We start from the raw sequence: 16,130 nt of genomic DNA, 5'->3' as shown, positions 1-16,130 counted from the left end.
CTTTCCCTAGGATTTATTTTTATAACATCTTCCATACACGTGATCCTGCTTTCCTAGAAATGAGCTGGAGAATTCGTCTAGATAGACCACAACGTGAGGAAGGCAAGAGAAAGAGGAAGCAACCCAATGCTCTCTAAAGCGGTTACTGTTCCGCCTGCTTCCTGCAAATTAGCAAGGAGTGGAAGTGGAGCAATCAATTAACGTATAGATCAGAGGAAATTATGTCGGTAGTTATAAAACTATAGGGGCCATTTTAAATGGGCTGCAGGTAGGAAGCCAGATGAGGAGACAAGTCTTTTCCTCTTTGAAAGGTGAGGCAGCGTGCTTGCAGCAGTCCACAACCCTGCACTGCCCAGCAGTCACTCTTATCCAGTAGTTTACAGATCACTGGCAGGCCAGAGAAAAAGGAGGTACATGCTGCTCACTGTCCCGTTTCCAGCTTTTCACTCTCCATCACTATAAAGTAGACAGGATTTTCCTACTGCTTAATTTTCTACATGGGTTGAAGGGAGGTCTGGAAAGTAAATGCACAAGGCTAGCAGGCATCAGCTTTATGAGAATCATCCTTATGAAAGAACAGAACAGTTCCATTTTACCTTAATATCTTCTATAACATCCGCAGCCAGGTGACAATGTAGCACTACATGAGACACAAACAGACCCCAGATCTTTTTTAAAATTTTTGTAGCTTTTGCCAATATTCGGAAGTAGCATTGGGTAGTGCATTTATGCTCCATTAGCAGAGCTTTATGATTAGCTAGTTAACCCAGGGAATATTTTAACTAAGTAACTGGACATAGTTTGCTGCCTCTGCCCTGCACACCCCATCAGATTGCTGAAGTCAGCTTATACAAGATTAGTTTTTGTAGAGGCACGTCCAAATTACACGTTGGTTTTGTTTGTCTTCACTTACCTCTCCATTTAGTTTCTTTAACTTCAGAGGAAGGGGCAGTAAGGTCAATCTTTCAGGGTTTGACAGAAGCAAAATTATCTCAAATCAGTAGCTGATAAATCAACACTGATACACAAGTCTTATTTAGGAATGAGATAACTTGAACAAGACTTTGCCCCCCCCAAAAGAAACCCTTAGTTTGCAAAATACGGCTATTTTATTTTCATTGAAATAAATACACTGTCTTCTTATTCAAAACTTACCCGCCTGCCTCTGACAACAAAATTAAAGTCTGAATGTATTGGCACTGCCCAGTTTGTAACCATACAATAAAAGGCTCCGAGTGCAGTTCTGAAAATACCCCCCACAAGAAGAGCCCAATCATGCCATATTTGATATGGTACGCAGGCATTATATGTTCAATTTATAGGGAAAATATTCCCATTTCCTGGATCAATGGACAAGCTTAAGTTGCAATTTGAGTTAACTTCTTCTCCACCTACTTAAGGTCTGTAGGCTAAATCCAGCCCTGACTGCGCATAAGTTTAACTAATTGGAACTCAGTCAAATAAATGTTGTTGATAATCACAGAAAAATAGGACTGAGAGGGAAGCTTAAGAGGTCATTTAGCCCAAACCCCTGCTCAAGGCAGGATAATTTTTGTCTAACAATTCTATACACATTTTTGTTGAACTAACCCGCTTCAAAATATCAAGGATGGAAATTCCACCACCTCTTCAGTTATGCAAAAGGGAGGATGAAATCCAAATGTCTATGATTCTGTTGGCTTTGTAAGGCAAAGAGGAGTAGAAAGCGGCACGAAAAATCCTAAAGTCAGCAGGGAGACTGAATGTGCAGGATAAAATTAGAACCACTGAGTAGTAAGGAAGCATGTTTGGTTATTTTCCACAGCAGAATTGAATCCCCCAGGGCAGGGGGTCGGACTCAATGATCTATTGAGGTCCCTTCGGACCCTAACAACTATGAAACTGAATTTTAAGTTCTTTACACGTACAACGTGCTGGAGGATCACACAAAGCTTGATCTCTTGATGCTCCAACATCAAGTCATTTCATTCTCTTTTCTTCCTCCTCCAAATCAGGGCCCTCCAGGATTAGAAGTCTGTCATTTGCTATTTTTTAAATGGTTTGACAGCAGAAACTCAGCACCACTCACACATTGGCCTTCTACTGTACAAGAAGCTGACATACCTTTATGTCAGTAGCTGTGTCTCAACATGAACTTAAACAGATGACAGCTATGTAAAAATACAGGTTGGATTTTATTATGATTATTCATATTTTTACCATATTTATAATAGCTCACCACCACTTTTTTCTGATGCCCTGTATGTTGAGAATTTAGTTGTAAAAGTAATGGGCATTTGAATATATGCACGTGCCGCAGCAGCAGGTGCGTTGAAAAGCGCCTGGCACTGCGTGTGCAATTGTATAAGCAGCAAAATGCACGTCAGCGCTGAGAAAGTGGTGGCGGCACACTTCTGAACCAAAACACGTGGGAAGTGCTTTAGTTCAAAAGCGCACCACCGCCATTTTCTACGTGCTGATGCACATTTCGCCGCTTATACAACACATGGCGCAGCGCAGCTTGCATCAGCTGCTCCAAAGCAGTGGATTTCCAGTGCATTGTGGGACGAAAACGTGTATAAGTGCCCAATGATTACATAGCTGAAGGCAGTATAGCAAGAAACCATATAACTGGTACAATTGTCTTAGCACAGGAATGTAAACTACCATGCAGTTATGACTGCAATGATATCGTGCACAAAGTCGAGTGATGTTAAGTTATATAGGAAGCGGGAATTTTAGCCCCTGTCAACTCACAAAACTTGTATCACCTTAACTAAAACAGTAATTAAAGCAGTAAACCCAGCCCGTTTGGATGCATCCACAATATAATAATGTATATACCATATTAACAAAGGGGAACAAACTATGCTATGCCCACATTAGGGGTTGTACCAGTATCATTATTTCTGTTAAAAAGCCATCTCCTGATTAAAAGAAATAGTTATACCAGTACAAAACATGTAGAACAGGTCCAAGATCATTTGGCCTTGTAGTTTGTAAAGGGGGAAAGTTCTTGGTGCTCAGGGAACAGCAGTCATTAGTTAATTTGTCAGATTAGTAAGGCATGCACTCACACTCAAGGTTTCTCCCCTAAAGTGTCTGAACTTACCCCAGACCAGAGCATGTTCTTGTTAGTGGTGGTGTACATTAACATGCAAGGGAAATACAGTATCACCCCTTAGCAAAGGTTAATAAGCTTTGCCATGAATTCATTCAGCTGTCATTTGCTTTTCCCATATATCTTCTTTACCAATCCTGTTGATTAATAAGACGTTCTTTAAGTAACAGATGTTTTCTGCTTCCCAGGGATTTATCCAGTGATGGCAAACTGCTGTGTGCATATCAATCACTTCCATAGGGATGAGCAGTGATAAAGCAAGCTAATCCAAATATCACTGCATGAACATAGTATAAAAACAAGGCAGGCAGACTGTAAAGAAGTTTTATATACCTCTCTCTTGGAAAACCTGTAAAATTATGTGCAAGTTTGCCGCTGATACCAAACTACAGTTAACACACCAGAGGGTAGGGAACGGATCCAGGCGAATCTGGACAGGTTGGAAAAATAGGCAGAATGAAATAGGATGCAGTTCAACAAAGACAAGTGCGAAGTGCTGCACCTGGGCAAAAAGAGCCACCAATACACTTACAGGCTGGGGGATGACCTTCTCAGCAGCACAGCAGCAGAAAGGGATTATGACTCCAAGATGAACGTGAGTCGTCAATGTGACGAAGTGATCAACAAGGCTAGCCATATTTTATCATGCATTAGCAGATGCATGACGAACAGGTCCGGGGAGGTGATGCTTCGCCTCTATGTGGCACTGGTCAGGCCTCAGTGGGAGTACTGCGTCCAGTTTTCAGCGCCGCACTTCAAGAGGGATGCAGAGAATCTCAAGAGGGTTTAGAGGCTGCTCGTATGGTCAGAGGCCTGCAGGCAAGGCACTATGAGGAGAGACTGAGGGACCTAGAGCACTTCAGCCTTCACAAGAGAAGGCTGAGAGGTGATCATGTGGCTACCTATAAATTCATCAGGGGACAGCAGCAGGGAATAGGAAATGCTCTATTTACTAGGGCACCCCCTAGAGTAACTAACTAGGAACAATGGCCACAATTGACAGAGAGCAGTTTCAGGTTGGACATTAGAAAGAACTTCTTCACAGTAAGGCTTACCAGAATCTGGAATGGGCTTCCTAGGGATGTGGTGCTCTCCCCTACCCTGGGGGTCATCTGACCCCAGGGCTCTTTCCTGCCCAGGGCAGGGGGTCAGACTTGATGATCTGTTGAGGTCCCTTCTGACCCTAGCATCTGTGAATCTATGCAAGTTTGCTGAGAGGTGGGGAGGGTGTTGAGTAGGTAGAATGGGATATTGATCCTTTTTGGTGCTTTTAACAAGGATTCATCAATACCAGCTAAAAACTTTAATACAACCCTTTTAAAGAGCGGAAGGGAAAAACAGAACTAATGGGAGAAAACATACTGAGGAACAAAAGAGAGAGGAGACTAGTCCTCTCAGCTGTTTAACTTTACTTTCAACACTCTAGGGTGTTAACACAGCTTTGTTGGTCTCCTCCGAGCCCTCAAGTTGCATGACTTTATGAAAAATATTTAGATTCATGTTACAATATGCATTAAAAGATCACTGGATGATACCAGAGCTTCAGGGGGAAACAAGAAATACTGTCAATGCACCTTCCTGTTAGCATGCCCACTCCATGTCCTCCCACAGGAGTGCCAAGAGCACAAGAAAATCTAGGATGGATTAGGAATGGCAAAAACTAGGAGGGAAGTCATATATCAGTGACATGCCCTAGAAACTGAAGATACCAAGTAAATCTTTAAAACTGCCGATATCTCGTCCACCGTGAAGTCACAGGAGCCCTCTGCAAGAAGTGCCAACCTAGCACATGGTTCACTTGGCATTTCCCTCCCCCAAGTCCTGAACATGAGAGATGTACCATTTCAAATGCATCCTAGCCTGAACAGCTTACGCTGGCATTGCACAGAGACTCCAAATGGACTTGATACAGACTAGAAAAAGCTCTGCTTTCTGTGAGAAACATTTAATTGAAGACAATGAGTTACAGGAGAACAAACTTACAGAATAACCGTAACAGACTGTTCAAAAAAAAGGAAAAATAATTCTAGCTGGCAACTGCACCAGACAAGATCCCCCAAACCAACGTCTGGGACAACAGCAGCACAGTACAAATTCAGTCTTCTTGGAGTACTCTGAATGAGCAACAATACTGAGGAACTGTTTAAAGAAAGGGTTAATATAGCATTATTCCCTTTGGCATAGGACACTTCTCAAGGAACTTAAGCCTACTTAAGCCAGTACAGCAAACTATTCCCAAAGGAGGTCATTACTTTCCAGGAAATGCCCCCTGGGGCCTCACGGTTATTGCTAATCGTTCCTATATGACAAAGGCTCTGGGAGCTACATCTTTCCCAAGTTTTGGGATACCAATAACTCGCACAACTGGATGATGGTACAAGATTTTAATCCACCATTTTATATTGTACTCTCAGCTGATGCTTTCAGATATGAATTATGCATGGATATCCTAAGACTAAAGAATTTGCAACCTAGTGGATATTTTCTTCAAGCTATAAACGTTCACTTCACTACCTCTCCCTGGATGAATTATTTTCATCCGTGGCTAAATTTCCCCTGCTATTTGCTCAAAGATGTACTAGAAGAGACTGGGGAATCATTCAAGGTACCCATGGTGAAGCCAAATACTTATAAACACATTAAGGCAGGTTCCATGTCATTTAGTTTTGGACACAGATTGCTGGTCACTCCACTGCACATGCAAATAAGAAAGATTCAACACTTAATAAAAAGCATTAGATTCATTTTGATATAGAAAAATCTTTTTTTTTTTTCTTTTCTTGTTTTAAAAGAGGTCAGAACATTACTACACTTGAAAAGAGATGTGTAGACAAGCCTATGGGAATGAGTCTCCTTCCCTCCACACTCACGTAACAGAGGTTGGGGTACATGGCACCAGAAGAGAAAGGAGGATTTTTTTCCTCATAGTTGACCAGAAATGAGTCATTATGCTGTACTCTCCTTTTTAGCGGTCGAGATCTTTCTAACCAGACTTGCATCAAAGCTGAACACTCCTTATACCACATGCTGATATATATACCTTTGGAAAACCTAACGGGCTATATGTTTGAACACACACAATTTTCCATACCAAGCATTGGCAGCTAGCGCATTTTACATGGTACAAGAACTAGCTATGAAAACAGGTTGTCGCTGATGCAAGACTGATCCCAACTGTACCTTCCCCAACTCATCATAGTGTCAAACAGAAGCAGCAGAGGCTTTTCATCTCTGAGACTACGCTTCAAGTCCAATGTGGTCTTGTGAGGCAAATGAAATTCAGTCACCTGAATTCACGTATGGAATGACAATCCACAACATAAAGTGACCTCCTACAGTCTGGTACAAACTGGTAGCCTACAGCAGAGTAGCCAAGGACTGAATGAGGATCTCTCATCTGTGTCAGAGAGAAAACTGTTTTTCAGGTTCACCACTAAATATACTTAGAAGGGCCTGGGGGAAAAAAAAACAAAACAACTGACCACATCTTATCACTGACTGATGAATAAAATAAGGAATTTGGTTTCTAGTATTAAACTTTGCACCACTTTTATATCCCTTTCCCCCCTCCCACTTTTGTATCCCCCACTGCCCTACAATTTTAGAAAGAGAAGGAAGCAGAGTTTAGTCAAGTTCCATCTTCAAAACTGTTCAGCAATTAATGAGTCTTCAGATTCTCAACATTTTTCCTGAAGTGGACATCAAACATGCTCACAGGTACTGTTGGACGGTTGGTGCAATTTACTCTGCAGACACTCTTGGCTTTGTAAATAGTTGTGCTGACCCTGCTGATAGGGTTTATACTGGGAATTCTGAGACGGTACTCCCTAGAAGAGAGGGGGAAAGAGAGAGAGAGAGAGAGAGAAGAGTCAGTAAAGTCATAAGGTACCTTTACATTTTTACAGCAAATGGTCTCTTTGAAGATGAGGGTGGTGTCTTGTCTAGATCTTCAATACTCTGCCTCCTTGGCCCCTATTCTCTACTGCAGCCTCTTACCTTGCTGGCTGCTGTTGCTTCAGCCTCAGAAATTATAAGAAAGCTAATTGAGTGAAAATGGCAGAAGAGAAAGCAACCCAAATATAAAAGCAGAGTCTTTCCAAGCAAATCCTATGAGAACAATCATCTCCCTGTGTGGAGGGGAGGAAAACAAAAGTCATTCCTGATCATACATGGGCCTCTCTCTCAGGCAGATTTCTTCTTTCTCCTGTTCCATCTTAGGGACTCTTTCCTCCTCAAAGATTTTATTTCTTGGCTTACAGGCTCACAAAACTGCAATCTTTTCAATGAAGCACCAGGGATATTGGCCATCCCATTCCAGTGACAGAACTGTTCTTGGGGTATAATTTAAAATGAGCAGTGACTGACCTCTGCTTTGTCTCATTGCATGAATTTAATTGACAGTACAAATGACTCCTGACCAGGATTACATCAAAGCAGAGCAAGGGAACAGAAACATTGTTCTTCCCCACCACAAAACAGCTCCTTATGCCCATGTACTGCATTTCATATTATACTAACTGAAGTATCTTAGCTTGGTCCTACATGAATCATAGAAAATAAAAACTCTGCTTCTACTTTGAATTCTCTGAGTCAGTTTATAAGGCAACAGCCTTATAAGGTCTACTTTTACTTTTAAAATGTTCCCTTGTAATCAGCACCGGTAGAAGTCATGTACATTAAAAGGGGATGATACATTCTTTTGGAAGGCAATTTTAAAAGGAACGGGGAATGGGGAACTTAGAAAGCACAATCCTGTCAAAGTGTTGATCCTACTACTAATACAGGCAGCACCTAAGATTGCACTAACTGAAAGTCTGTTTCTTTTTTTCAGTTCACTGAAAATGCCCGAGACCACCTTGTATATTCAGTTGCTCGCTTTTTGATGGATAGATTGCACTTCCTAGCTCTTGGACACAGTTCAGAGTAAACCTCAGGCACAGACTCTATCCAAGTCCTACAAAAGAGTCTTTACTGGTAAATCGAAAGACAGCTGAAGTGAGAAGAAAATGAACTGAATTCCCAAGGAAAGATGGTAAGCACATCTAGTGAGGCTGCCCCTCATGCCCAATAATTCTGCCCTCCTGGGAGTGGCCTAAATACTTTCACAATGGAAAACAGGAAAAAATATTTAAAAAAATCCAAGATGTTATTTAAAGCATGCATTTTCCAAAGATTTTCTAAGAACTTTCAGCATTTCTTTAAAGGCACTAACATATTAAGTGCATTTAGCACCTGTGAAGAAAACATTCCTTGATCAAAGAACAGTTATAAAACATAAAGCAACAAAACAAGCTCTTGGCACGTATGGTCTCAACCAAAGTATTTCAATTCCAGGTCTGAACACATTGCTTAGCCTCTATGCCAGTGGTTCTCAACCTTTTCAGACTCAGCACCCCTCAGAAAATGCCCTCTTCATTATCACTTGTTTTTTGATTATAGGAAAATAACAGAGCAATTCTTGTTGCAAAGAACTCAGGAAGGCCATAACAGGTCAGAATGTTTTTAACACTGTGAATTCCTATTTGAAATTTCTGGGTTTATCTTGTGAATCACGCTTGCACAATTATCAGCGGTAAGAACACATGACATGCCACAGCACTTTTGAAAGGATCTCAAGGGACACCAGGGTGCTGCAGCCCCCAAGATGAGAATCACTACCCTATGGTAAGACTCCAAAGAAGTATAATTTCAGGTCCAACGGTGTTTTTGGGACAAACATTTATCAATCTAGAACAAAGCACCCCCAAATTAATTTCAAATTAGATAAACTTCAAGTCACCTACCTTTAACAACTGAATCCTTGAGAAATTTAAAATGAATGAATGGTTCCAAGATGTATGCTAAACCCACGTTAAATGAAGCCACTCAGCTTTAAATTGCATGAGAACAGCATTAGTCCCAATTACTGCCGCATTATTTAGTGCAGATTATAAAGTGAGAAGGGAGGTAACGGAGCAGAATGACCAAATTACCTGGACTATACATTCTCCATCTCTTGGTCATGGTCCTGTTCCTCCTCCTCCTCTTCTTCCTCTCCCTCTTCATCTCCCCCTTCCTTCTCTAAGGGTGCTTCCCCATCTCTTGCTATTTCCTCCACATGGGCAAGCATGTCAGCCATCAGCGCTTCTTCCAGCCTCTTCCGCACCTGCTGCACCAGCTCCTCCTGCTTCCTGCCAGAAATAAAAAAAAACCCTCTCACATTACTTCTAGAAGATGGTAAGTTTGAGGGATTTAACTTCCCTTTCCTTAAACATAAGATGAGAGTTGATGGAAGAAAGAGCTAAAAAGAAAGTCCCAAAAGGGTCCTTTTTTTTTTTTTTTTTAAATAAACATCCCAACATCATGGTACCAATGGAGCTGGTATGCTTAAAGTTGTCTTACACTTCCCATTAAAAACAAGTGAAAACAGGCTCTTAATTTTACCAAAAACGTAGCCCTTTAAGAAGAAATTTTCCAAGTCTGACTGCCACGGGTTGTGGGTATCTATATTTCTAGGGTGAGGAAGAAAAGAATGCATCACTCAAAAGTTTCAATCATTTCCAAGAATAGAAGTCAGGAAAAAACATCTTGCTCATTTTTTAAAAGTTAAATCACACCTTTCTTTGAAGCAGACTTGAAATGTGGCACAAGGGGTCTGTGTGTCAGAGATGTCCCTTTTGCTACCTTGTTCAAATTTAGCTAAGTTATAAGACTGAAAAATTTAGGCTTAGCTTTTAGCAATTAAATTCTTTGAAGACCAGCTGTGAATGGAGGCCAGCATGTTGGGAACCAGGCAGAGAACGGACCTGACGCCACAAGGAAGAGATATCAGATGAAGTCACGGGCCTGGGTAAAAACTAGAACTGGGATAAGAAACTTAGGTGAGGTGTGGAAACAGTCGCTGAGACTGCAGGAGGAACCATGGGTAAAGAAAATGAGTTCAGGAGCCAAAGAATTTATTTCTTGATTAGAATGATATGCTGCCCTTCCCAAAAAGGCTACTAATGGCTGGATAAGGGAACTGGAAATGCAGGGAGTAAGGGGGAAGAAGACTGCATTGGAACAGGGAGTCTAGAGGAGTTGATACTGAGCCTGGAATAAGGAGTGGAAATTAAGGCTGGATAGACAAGAATGGTAATATAATGAGGAGTTAAAGTAAGAGAAGACACAGAGCTGGGTTTAAGTAAAGGGGTCAGATGGAAACAGCCAGGAAAGTTCATCACCATTACATCTCACTCTCTTAGGAAGTCCATGGAAATCAAGATTCCCGTCTCACCAGTAATATATATATTCCCTGTCAGCAAATACACATTAAACCCACTGTCAAGTGGGTTATTCCACTACTCTTACTGCACAACAGTAACAGGTTGGCATCCTTTCACAGTTACTTGATTAGCATAAATGACAAAGATGGTCTCATGGATCTAAAGATTCTACGCCTGCTCGTAACTATGCAACCGACGATAATGACATATGGTGGAATTTCTGGTTATTTCAGTTCATAAGGTTAAAAAAAACCCAAGGAATTTGCGCACACACTCATTATGGCAAAAGAACATAAGCTGCGAAGTCAAGCACACAATAGTTAGGAAATGCCAGAAATAATTCAGGCCTCCCGTGCATTTGAATAAGTCTTTTCTTCCATGATCACATACTTTCTCCCCACCTCCTCCCCCTACGTTTTTTTTTGTGTTTTTTTTTTAAAAACAGGACCACTGCCTGCCTCAGTGCAAGGTGAAGGGTGGATGGACCTGCTTTTGGCATGAATCCAGGCTCTTGTGCAGTGAAAAATATTGTTGCTGGAACACTGGCTTCACTTGTTCAATAGCTGGAAAGAGGAAGGGGATTGCAAAGAGAGAAAGGAAGGTCTCATGGTTAAGCCACATGAATGCCCCCTGGAGAACTAGTTTATTCCTGCCTATGCCACAGAGTGCACATGTGACGCTATTCATGTTACCTAAATTTTTCAGAACGGCCACTAAATTGTACATCCCTCAACTACAAGGGCATAATTTGGGATCCAGGAGCTGACTTATGGAAGTGTTGAGCGCTCACACGTAACTGAAATCAATGAGAGCTGTACTTTGAGCTTGTAAAAGCCTATAAAACGCCAAGTTCTGTGAAAAGGCAAGTTCTAAGTGCCTTAAATTGGGCACTCAAAATTACTGCACATTTTGGACTAACATTTCTGTGACTCATAATATCTGAGTTTCTGATAAATTGGGGACAATGCCCTTCCATCTCACAAGGCGTAAGTTTAACGATGCTCATGAAACATTATAATGCTAATAATAGACACCGTCTAGCAGTGACATTAAACTAGTCTGGCCCATTAGGCCAGATCAATAGTCCAAGGCTGGCCCCATGGGCCAGACTGGGCCTACGGACTCTTCTACCCACCCACATGGCTGGATCTTATGCCTGCACCACCCGCTTTGACTAGTCTGGAACTGCACCACATGCAAGAGTCCCGAAGGGCTTGTACAGGATGCATGCTGTGTGCAGCACCTTTTCCAGCCAGTCTGGGCCCTCTGCTGCATAGGGTGTGGGCAGGCAGTGTGCGTAGCATGGGACCCAGACTGGCTGGGGCCTGTGTCTCATGTGGTGTACATCTAGGGCCCTGCATGTGAGACCAGTCCAGCATACACTGGCTGCAGAGGAAGCCCCAGACCTAGGGGCAGCACTGTGGCCCAGGCTATGGGACTGGATCCAGCCTGCAAGCCAGATCTTTGACACCCCTGCCATAGATAATTCTGTATTCAGAGAAAGGCTTAAAAACACATGCAATAAATAAAGTGTGGAGCTACATACATTGAGGTAAAAAAAAAATACTGCATAGATGCTCATGAAGTGATAAGTCCATTTTGTGTATTGAATGAGGCAAGTGTTCCATGGAAAAATATAGTGGGCAATCATGGTAATTAATAACTGCATCATAATCCATATGCACAAGGGGACCAAATTCAGGTTTCACATTCAAACCTAATTCTGGCATTTCCTAACTTGTGCAAGCTTGACTTCATGTTCTTTAAGAATGTGAGAATTCTTCTATAAATAGCATATAGATAAGAAACAGAAAGATGTTTCCTTCAAGTAGCATAATTACTTAGTAGCTAGACATGTCAAAGTTAGGCTGGAATTTAGGGAAAAAAAGTTTACAGGCCAAAACTTGATCAACCTTAGCTTTGTTGCTGGAGAATACTGCCATTTAGCAAGGAATACTGCCACTGACAGCAAGGAATGCCTAACTGAACATAGGACCAGTGTCACACAGAAGCAGTTAATATTATTCCCAACACTGAGAATGCAAGTGTACAAAATGGAAACAGGAACAGCCAGTTACTGCTCCTGCACATTTGGAATGGAGGAGAGGAGAAGAGAAATGAGAGTTTCTTTTAAAAGCATCTTAAACTAGGACACGCTGAACCTCAAATTTCTTTATTCAATACAAAAAGAGGTGTCTCTACATATAATGGACAAGTGTCAGCTAGAACTGCAGGGAGCAACTGGCTGAACATGGCCCAAAGAATAATTAAACACTAGTGGCATTTCAAAGGGGATGAGGACAGGGGAAAAGGAGCATATTTCCAACTTTTGATGCACTGATTTAAAACAACAAAATAAAACCAGCATGTCATACTCCTACCAGCTTGGCTTTGATAAGATAGGCATTAACCATTTCAGTACCAAGAACCATCCCAAGAGAAGGAAAAATCCTTTTCTGATTTAATACCTAATATCTTCATCTGTCACCATAAATGCTTTACAGAGAGGCTGTGAGGTGTTTAGCCACACACCAGGATTCTTCTCTACCGCTGCAGACAGCTGTCCAGTGATGGGCATAGTGCTAGTATGCAGGGCACTAGCTATGGCAGAGAGAAGGGTTTCATCTGTGCAGCCAGGTCCAACACCTAATGTTTGTTAAGATAGGAAAAGTCAGCAATTTCACAAACTTAGTAGAAATAACTAAGAGCAATATGGGCTTCTGTCATGTTTTGTAAGTGATACAGCTATTTACTGTTACTTAAGGTCAGCACAACATAAATTTCACAGCTGTAGCCATTTCAGATTGATTTCAAAGTCTAAGAGTCCTTGTTCTATGCACCCCAAATTAAACCAGTCCTGCTCATGCAGTGGTATAGCAACACCTTTACGTTTTAGAATAATACTAATTTTCTTCTCCTTTTTCCTAGGAGTCCTGCATCACCCCATGCTAAGGCATGTCACTTGCTCCTGCTATCCCTCAATAACCCTCAGGGCTATGGGTCACCAAACTTAGTCTTCCTAAGCCACAGTATTATCAATTCTGAACTTAGGACTTGTCCACACTGTGCTAAAGGCAAGACAGGAAGTGGATTAAGGCAACACTCCCTCTAGAACACATAATTAAATTGATATAACAGTGCCAGGACTATAGTTAAAAGAGTACACTAATTACCTTGTAAACCCTTTGGAAGGTCCATTGTTTTCACCAGCTCTTCTGCAATGTCAAAGGCATTCAGTCCACTTAGTTTCTTTTCCCAGAAGAGCTAACATCAAAGAAAACATGTATTCATTCTTGTAAAACAGAAAAATATGTTTAACACTGCAGACCACCCAATGGCCATGCCAAAGTATCCAGTTTGGGCACCAGAGCTGATATATCAGAGGGGCCTGATGTGTCTTTGGAAAGGGAACAGTTTGCATTACTAGAAAAAAAACAACAACAACAAAACCTCTCGAAGGTTGGATCCACTACCATATCATTTCTGTCCTGATTTATTAGCTTGAACGTTGTTTCTTTTTCTCTTTTCCAGACCCTCCAATGTTTCTAATCTTCCTTTCTGATGTGCAGTGCTAGGATGGCAAGCCAACACTGGCAAGACCTCATCTAAGAGTAAATTAAGAGGGGCTGTACTTCTGAGCTAACATTTCTTTTGGCAGGCTGACTTATTCTTAATCCTTGTTCTTTAGCAGATGGCTAAGAAAACTGTTCCCCAGCTTCCCTTTGGGAGTTGCTTCTAAATGGGACAGCAGAGTAATTCAGCTCTCTAGAAAATTAAAGATTAATAAAATAACTGCAATAGTTTGTCAGCAGATAAACTGGCAACATTTAGCAACTGCCCAAAATCGCAGATGTCTGGAATGAAGCTTTTCAGGTAGGGAAGACACGGGCCAATCTCGTTAAAAAAGGCAATGATACAGCGGGATATATGTTCAGATCATAATCCCAGACACACATTATCATTACAGGTAGTTGGATACAGGATTATACCAATTTACTTGACAATGCTTTCTTTCTGTGGCTAAAAATCGAATTCACCTAGGGTTAAGAAACTACCAACTACAAAGAGCCCGCAGAGCTCCACAGAAAGCTTCCCCGTCTCGTATCACAAGGAGAGCCAAATTATGGTTCCTTCTCCTTGGCCTGTCAAAATAACATCTGTCCGTTCTACAGAGAATAGGAGATTCAACTTCCAAATCACAGAAAGCAACATTTAGGCCTTGATTTTGACATCCAGTAGATATTAAACTCAATAGCTGAATGGCCTAAGAATTTATTCCAAAGTTTGAGGGCAGACCAAAAACTGCCTGACCAAAGTTAAAGAGAATATTGCAGCCTGTGGGTAAAATAGTCGGAAGCTATTCTAGCAAGGACTGCAGCACAGAGTAGTGCACAGGGCTGGAGATAAATAGGTAGAGGGTGCAGAGAAGGATACAGAAAGATAATGAGCTTGCAATAGCCCTCTATGCCTAACTGAGTTAGATAAATGGAACCATCCAAATGCAGGGAACCTCAAAAAACACATGCCTGGGAGAGATATGAAATGATATTTTTAAAACACAAAGAGAAATGAGGTGGGGTAAGAAATAGACCAATGTAAGGCAAGGTTGAAACCAGGGAGGCTGTGTTAAAATTATTATCTTGCTTGGGAAAAAAAGTCACTGAGGGGAGAATTCATTTCAAATGTATCATAATTCCTATTTCAGAAAAAGATACTCTGAGGTCGAGTAAAAGAGCTTTGAAATGCCTCTATTATGCAGCATTTTCAGTTTGAAAAAAAATAATTTCCCCTTGGTATGAAGTATATTGTAATACAGCTACAGCTTCAAGGAGTAGGGAACAAGAGTAGGCAACTGAAAAATTAGGTAAACAGTTGAGAGCAACTGAATATACCAACGACAAGTGAACACCTAGTTTCTAGAGAACTAAAAAGATGGGTTTACTGTAGGAAAGGATTCATGGAAACCCCATCAATAACTCTGCCGAAGTGACAGGCTGACAGTTCCAGGTAGCAGCAATGAAATGAGAATTTCCAACAAAGGAATTCCCACTTCCAAAGATTTATTTTTTACCAATATTCATAACTACATACATCCAAAACACAGGTTTTTGTAGCCTGTGACTGTATTAAATTAAATTTAAAGGTTTCCTTTTGCTTTGGATCACCTCTAGTTTACAAACATATAATACTTTAACTTAAAGTACAACTGGGTTTTGGCTGTTGTTGATGGCATTCAGGTACTGAGCGTGTCCCAAGACAGTGGTTCTCACCTTTATTACTCTCTCACCACCCCTCCTACCCCCTTACCTAAAACCCATGGTCCTCTTGGTAGTCGTGCTGCAGAGACATCTCAGCTAGGTCTATATGAGGGCTATAGATTGTACAGAAAGGACAGGGTGGGGAAGAAAGGGGGAGGGGTGGCGCTCTATGTCAGTAAGCAATATACATCGACCCTCATCAAGACGGAATCCAAGGATGAGGAGGTAGAAGGATTGTGGGTTAGGCCACATGGGGGGCAAGGAGAAAGGGATTTGGTGGTAGGGGTCTGCTACAGACCCCCACATCAAGGGGAAGAAAGAGATTCGGGGCTCCTGAGGCAGCTCTCGGAGACCATAAAAGCTAAAGAGGCGGTAGTCATGGGGGACCTAAACTACCCGGACATCTGCTGGGAGACACAGACAGCAAAGTCCCACCGCTCACGCAGGTTTCTAACCTGTGTACAGGGCCTCCACCTGACACAGGAGGTACACGGTCCCACTAGGGGGAATGCCATACTGGATCTGGTA

The 16,130-nt window shown here is 41.7% G+C and overlaps 1 protein-coding gene across 2 annotated transcripts in view; it reads right to left on the bottom strand.

The window, feature by feature from the left end:
* Positions 1 to 5,029: 5,029 nt before the first annotated feature.
* The window catches only part of MBD3 (methyl-CpG binding domain protein 3), a 27,600-nt gene continuing 16,499 nt past the window's right edge, over positions 5,030 to 16,130 (bottom strand). For both annotated transcript variants that reach the window (XM_006027180.2, XM_006027181.3), the window contains exons 6-9: positions 13,518 to 13,608; positions 12,813 to 12,990; positions 9,073 to 9,270; positions 5,030 to 6,927 (exon numbers count right to left, since the gene is read on the bottom strand). In XM_006027180.2, the coding sequence (XP_006027242.1) occupies positions 9,078 to 9,270; positions 12,813 to 12,990; positions 13,518 to 13,608 (462 nt within the window). In that variant the 3' untranslated portion in view covers positions 5,030 to 6,927; positions 9,073 to 9,077. The remainder of the gene's footprint in view (positions 6,928 to 9,072; positions 9,271 to 12,812; positions 12,991 to 13,517; positions 13,609 to 16,130) is intronic.

This window comes from Alligator sinensis, unplaced genomic scaffold, assembly GCF_000455745.1.
Source record: "Alligator sinensis unplaced genomic scaffold, ASM45574v1 scaffold103_1, whole genome shotgun sequence".
In the NCBI taxonomy this organism is placed as follows: Eukaryota; Metazoa; Chordata; order Crocodylia; family Alligatoridae; genus Alligator; species Alligator sinensis.
The sequence above is the reverse complement of the archived record's forward strand: the minus strand, read 5'-3'. Positions and strand labels throughout refer to the sequence as shown.